Raw genomic sequence first — 6,890 nt, 5'->3', positions numbered from 1 at the left:
TATATATATATATATATATATATATATATATGTATGTATACATCAATATTAATGTTTGCTTTTATGTTATAATAGAAACAACCCAGGGCTATAGTAGAAAATAGATGCCCAAGGTACCATACATTGGGACTGAAACTGTAACCATGTGATTGTGAAGCAAACTTCTTGTTACACAATCACATGAGAATAATATTATAGATAGATTATGTCTTTGATTTCATTTCATTGTTAAAATTGTTTACTTCTTGTCAGGAAGTGAAAAAATATTAGATAACAATTCTCAAAGTAGAAGAGGTTACAAGTGTATGATAAGAGCTATAGCTTTCAGACAAATTGTCTCCTAATATTCAATACTATGTGGAGTTTTACTCTATATAGTCAAATGTTTTGAATAAAATGTAAATTGGAAAGAAATGATTTTATTTCATGATTCTCCATAACCTTCCAACTTTCAAAATAACTGGGGTATTTCCACAAGTACTGCTGGTTAAATATTAGATGTATTAACCATATTACTACAGAAATCCGATATATCCACTCCAAATTTCATTACATGTAACTGTGAAAAGCAGTTTTATAGACCAGTCTATCTTTTGATGAAGAAGGTCAAGCTTGGAATTATTTTCTGTTGTGTGGCAAGAAGCTTCCTTCTCAACCACATGATTCTGGGTTCAGTCCCACTATGTGGATCCTTGGGCAAATATCTTCTATTATAGCCTTAGGCTGACCAAAGCCTTGTAATAGATTTGGTAGATGGAAACTGAAAGAAGCCCGTTGTATGTATGTGTGTGTGTTTTTATCCCCCACCACTGCTTGACAACCACTGTTGGTGTGTTTATGTCCCTGTACTAATTGGTTCAGTAAAAGAAGTCAATAGAACAAGTACCAAGTTTTAAAAAACATATTGGGGTCGATTCATTCAACTAAAAATTCTTGAAGGTGGTACCCCAGCATGGCCACTGTCTAATGCCTGAAACAAGTAAAAGATAAAAGATAAAAGATATATCAAGTTTTATGAGATACCATGACTTGTAGAAAATGCCAATTCTGTTTTTTTTTGTGGCAGTGGATATAACATAGACACAAAGGCCATTCATTGAAAAAGCATTATAATCTTGGGATTGCAAAGCAATCTAAAAATAACCATGAAATTTATTTTGCAGTTAAAGGGTTAATAGCATAACATTTCAATTCACTTTTCTATTTGAAAAGAAAAAAAGAAAATATTTTTCATAGGTGTAGTAAGAAGTTTGCTTCACAACCACATGGTTCTGAGTTCAGTCCCACTGCGTGGCACCTTTGGCAATGTCTGCTGCTATAGCTCCAGGCTGACCAAAGCTTTGTAGCATATCCATCGTGCTGCTTGGATTATCTCAGGGTTAAACATTAAAGGCCCGGAAAAGACGAAGTGGGCAGCCACAACACATGCGCAAAATACAATAGTCCTTAATGGAAGTCATGAAAGGCACATAAGGAGCCCAACTGACAGGACTTTTCCTCTTTTCCCTTTTGGGCAGTCAGCTCACCAACTGCCCACAGCTAGGACTGCTAGCTCTCTTCCTTTGCTTCAGTGCCCTACACATGGTGTCATGATGCCTCTCTCACAGTAGGTACCATCTGATGATATATTCGTTCACTCTGTTTCTGTTTAAACTATACATGCCAGAATGCCATAACGACTTGCAATGCATCTCCAACAAAATAAAAATTGTTATATTTAGTTTTCATTTGGATGCAGCCTACACCTAATCAGCCCATTGCCAACCTAATACTGGAAACACACATATACTTGCTAAAGTAGTGAACCCAATGTTGGAGAAAAGCAAAACATTTCTCACATGACAGTACAGAGCATCATAGCGACATTTCTTTCACCAGATTCACACATACGGCGAGTAACAATGGCTTCACCTTCCAAAGCTGCTGTTTCTTATCCACCTTTGTCTATTTTCATCGGAGACACTCCGTTTGGTTTCCCCAAATGGAATCCTACTTTGCAGCAAACCACATGTCATCCGAAATGCAGTGTTTGCATCTTCTGATAAGTTCTTTGTTACCTGCTCTCACGAGCAAAGTATGGGATACCCTTACGAATCCACTGATGGACGCCAGCTATACCTCTGTAAAGGTCAAGATTCTATAGTGGAATTCCCTGTCAGTGGAGAAAAAGTTCCACAAACTCATTAACCTTTTCATTACTGTACTTATTTTGAGAAGCTCTGTGTTTCTTTCAATCATTTTAAATATAATAAAGAATTTAGTAAAATAACTTAGTTATCATTCAGCTAGTGTTAGGAACATAAATTGTGACTAAGGTTTGGTGGAAGATTTTAATTCAAAACTTATGAAAACAAAACATTTGTACTTAGAGCCAGAGCCAGTTTCAGCTGGGCTGGTAATGAAAGGGTTAATGATGAACCGCTGGGAGACCGAGCCCTGTCGTAACTACTACATAGAATGTGCCAGCTTGCCGAAGGCAATTCATTAGAGAGTGGTTTTCTCAAACTATTTTTTTCTTGCCTACCTGTTAACATCGAAGCCATCCTCACACCCATATGTGACATCAGTACCATTAAACAATTGGCAACATCAGCCGATAAAATAATGGAGATAACCACTCCAATGTTACCTTCTCCTTCCATTACTGTAGCGGCCATAGCATCCCAGTTCCAGGATTTTTGATGTGCCATGGGAAAAATGATTGAAGACCTGGCAGCGGAAGTTCGCAATAAGGGATTGGTATATTGCTACCATACCACCTTTGGCGCCAAGGCAAGGAATTGCACACCACCTTGCTCATATAGCACCCAGGGAAATGCCTGAATGGAGCAGTAAGCATGGCTACTGTCTCTGGTACCATCCCACCAAGTCGTGCAATTTTTATCAAAGATGAAATTTCCCAGAGGAGTTTCCTAGTTGACTCAGGAGCTGCCAAATATACACACAGAAAACCTTGTCCTTCGGTCACTATCATCCAAGTGGTCAACCATTCACCTATTACCACATATGGCAAAATTTCTCTCACCTTGAATATACAACTCAGACGATGCTTTCACTAGGTTCTTCTAGTCGCTGCTCTGCCATACCCAATCCTTGGGGCAGATTTCCTCTCCCATTTTACCTTGCTGCTCGATCTGAAAAACAGGTGACTGATCAATAGTAAGATGCAACTCAGTGTACATGGCACTGACTGTTTTGTTTCCACAGTCAGCCCAGTTTTCTTTGTTGCCACTGCTTCCAACTAATACCACATATTGTTGCAGCCTTGTGAGTAGATTGTTTTAGCAGATATATTTACCAAAATTACATAAAAATATCTTGAAATACGAAAGAGTAAATTTATTCAATAATATCGCCCTTGGCTTCAACCACAGCCTCCAGACGACTTCAGAATCTCCTGCAACTCTTCTGGACTGTCTTCTTGTTTAAGTTGATGAATGCTGCCATAATCCTTGCCTTCAGTTCATCTTTGGTGTTACAAGGAGTTTTGTTGGTCTTTTGCTCAACTGCGCCCCACACATAATAATCAAGGGGGTTGCAGTCTGGTGAGTTAGGTAGCCAGATGTTAGGGGTGATGTGGTTGCAGAAATTATTTGACAGCCATGACTGGGTTCTCCTGCTTGTGTTGCATGGTGCAGAGTCCTGTTGCCAGACATAGAGTCTTCCAGCAGCCACCCCTCTTGACCCAGGGCAGCACTACCTCCTCCAGGTACTTGATGTAGGCCTCCGTGTTGAATCTGAGGCCATGAGGAAAGACTAATGGAGGCATAGTGTCGCCATGACTAGTGACCACTTCTAACACCATGATGTTGACTGGATGTTTGATTTTTATGACTCTCGGTATATGTCCTCAAATTGCACTGTCCTTAGATTTACACCCAAACACTCTGAAATGTTCGTATTGGAGCTTCTAGCGTGAATTCCAAGCAGTACAGCATGTCATTCCCTAATTTCTGGCAGAGTGAATTGCATCATGGTGGTGCTGTTTTTCTCACAGATGTTGCCCAACTGATTCTACTATACTGTGTAGTCAACAAAATCAAAAACAAACAACGTGCATGCGTGGAATTAAAAATATAAAATGGTGACAATATACCCAATGCACCCTGTGTATATGTATGTGTGTGTGTGAGTGGAGGGGGGCAGTGTGTGTGTGTGTATGTGTGTGTGGGTGTGATTGTCTTTTAGTACATGTTTGTCCTGCACCATCACTTGACCACAAGTGTTGGTTTGTTTACGTCCTTGTAACTTAGCTGTTCAGCATCAGAGACTGACAGAATAAGTATCAGGCTTTTAAAACAAAAGGTAAGTACTGAGGTGAACTTGTTTAACTAGATCCTTTAAGGTGGTGCCCCAGCATTGCTGCAGTCCAATGATTGAAGCTAGTAAAAGAAAGATATTTCTTTCTCTGTTACACACAAACAAAATGTTCTCTAAGATTCATTGAGATTTCTGTTCTGTTTCAGTGATTCAAGAAATTCACTTATGAGTGATGGTCTTTGGCTGGGTCATCATTCAGATTCTGTGGCAGATGATAAGATGGGGAAGTCAAATGATGTCAAAGATTTTTGTGTCTATATTGATAGCCTCCGAATGTTGCCTGATAATGCTTCTATTGTTAAGGTAAGCCAGGGTGATGGATGGCAGTTGTCAAAGTGCTTTGCAGTATTTAGTTATGTCCTGAGTTCAAATCCTGCAGAGGTTGATTTTAACTTTCTTCTTCCCAGTGTCAATAACATGATTACCAGTTGTGTAACTGGAATGAATATAATTGTATTCTCTCACCTTCAAATCTTTGATCTTGTACTTAAAAGATTGTTGTTAGTGTAAGCCATGAAGAGAGGCACCACCTTTACACATATGTGTATATATAAACACACACACACTTACGTATGTATGTATGTATGTATGTATGTATGTATGCATGTGTGCATGTGTGTGTGTATGTATGTATGTATGTATGTACGTGTGTGTGTGAATGTATGTATGTATGTATGTATGTATGTATCAGAGGGAGTCATAAGGGCACTATCATGATATACAGAACGTCTTGGACATTTTAGAGCCAACAAAGCCCATCTCTCTCCACCTCTAATTACTCTTAATTTCTTCTAGTGAAAGAGAGAGAGAGAGAGAGAGGGAGAGAGAGAGGGAGAGAGAGAGGGAGAGAGAGATAGGTGAAGTTAACCTCAGGAGTGTTTGAACACAGAGGGCAAGAATAAATACTGCCCTCTGAGTTCTGACACTTTAACAACTCTGTAAATTATATATAAATTATATATAAATACTGTATGTATACATAAATATTGGATTATGTTTATAATTATATTTGTTTATTCATAATCATCATCATCATTGAGCATCTGCTTTCCAGGCTTACAAGTTCTGGAGAGGAGGCAAGTTGATTACATCAACCCCAGTGATAAACTGATACTTATTTTATTGACCTCAAAAGGATGAAAGGCAAAGTCAACCTTGGCAGAATTTGAATGCATAACCTACAGACAGACGAAATACTGCTAAACATTTCACCCAACATGCTAACGATTCTGCCAGCTCACTACCTTTATATATATGAATATTGGATTCTGTTCATTTTAATATATGTTTATTATTATATATGTATATATAAGTATTGCACTGTATCTATTACTATCTCCCTGTAACTTTAGGGTGCACCCTGATGCACCTTCACCTCATCTTCCCACTTTTCCAACTGGAGTAGCCATGCGTCTCCTCAATAGTAAGACACCTGTTTCAGACACTTTATCATACTTTAACCTCTCAACATTTAACATATAAAGCCACCTTTCCCAATGCTACAACACCCTCAGTTGGAGGATATTGTTTTGTGAGTTACTTGGTGACCTCACTAGTGTTAGTGCCATGTAAAAAACACCCAATATATTCTGTAAAGTGATTGGTATTAGGAAGCGCATACAACCATAGAAACCATATCAAACAGAAAGGTAGACTTCGGAGCTCAGCACTCTCCTTTGGCTTGCTGGCTTCTGTTGAATCATTCAATCCCTGCTAGCATGGAAAACAGATGTTAAATGGTTTGATGGCAGAAAGTATTCCAGGCAGAGGGAGACAAAGGGAGACTTGAAGTGAAATGATTAGATTAGAACTGAAAATTGGACCTTACAGTTACAGTGATGTAGATTCAAGTTATGTGAAGAGATTTTTATTACAAACTTATATATATATATATAAGAAGTAATTAAGATTCAGTTGAATTAGGTACTTAAGTTGAATCACCAAGTCATTCTGGTATTATGCACACAGCTCGAAGTAAGGTGAATAAAATCAAAATAGGCAACAGGATATCAAGTAGTAATGCAGTACGACCATTTCAAGCAGCTCCATTTAATTGAACAATGCAATCATTACATCAATTTAAATACAGTGCTATCTTCAGCTGCACAAAAAAAAAATATATGGAACTTCAACAGGTAGGATACATTATATAATTTTTCTTAAATATTTTAACATGTAGCAAGAATAGTGACAACATGAATTTCTTGCTGTGTTAAAATATTTAAGAAAAATTATATTAATGTATCCTACCTGTTGAAGTTCCATATATTTTTTTTGTGCAGCTAAAGATAGAGCTGTATTTGAATTGATGTAAGGATTGCATTGTTCAATTAAATGGAGCCACTTGAAATGGTTGTACTGCATTACTACTTGATATCCTGTTGCTTATTTTGATTATATATATATATATATATATAATCATAAATATACAGGGATTAGCAATTGAGTTGCTTCTCCAACATACTGAAAATTTAGAAATAGCAGTCAAAGAACTACTGATTCTAAACTACAAATTTGTAGTTTAGAATCAGTAGTTCTTTGACTGCTATTTCTAAATTTTCAGTATGTTG

General features: G+C 37.6%; 1 protein-coding gene across 1 annotated transcript in view; it reads left to right on the top strand.

The window, feature by feature from the left end:
• Positions 1–6,890, top strand: part of LOC106876175 (uncharacterized) — a 76,015-nt gene that overhangs the window by 61,172 nt on the left and 7,953 nt on the right. Inside the window, exon 17 of the mRNA XM_052966932.1 lies at positions 4,467–4,623. Within this exon, the coding sequence (XP_052822892.1) occupies positions 4,467–4,623 (157 nt within the window). The remainder of the gene's footprint in view (positions 1–4,466; positions 4,624–6,890) is intronic.

Source organism: Octopus bimaculoides, chromosome 1 (assembly GCF_001194135.2).
Source record: "Octopus bimaculoides isolate UCB-OBI-ISO-001 chromosome 1, ASM119413v2, whole genome shotgun sequence".
In the NCBI taxonomy this organism is placed as follows: Eukaryota; Metazoa; Mollusca; class Cephalopoda; order Octopoda; family Octopodidae; genus Octopus; species Octopus bimaculoides.
The sequence above is the reverse complement of the archived record's forward strand: the minus strand, read 5'-3'. Positions and strand labels throughout refer to the sequence as shown.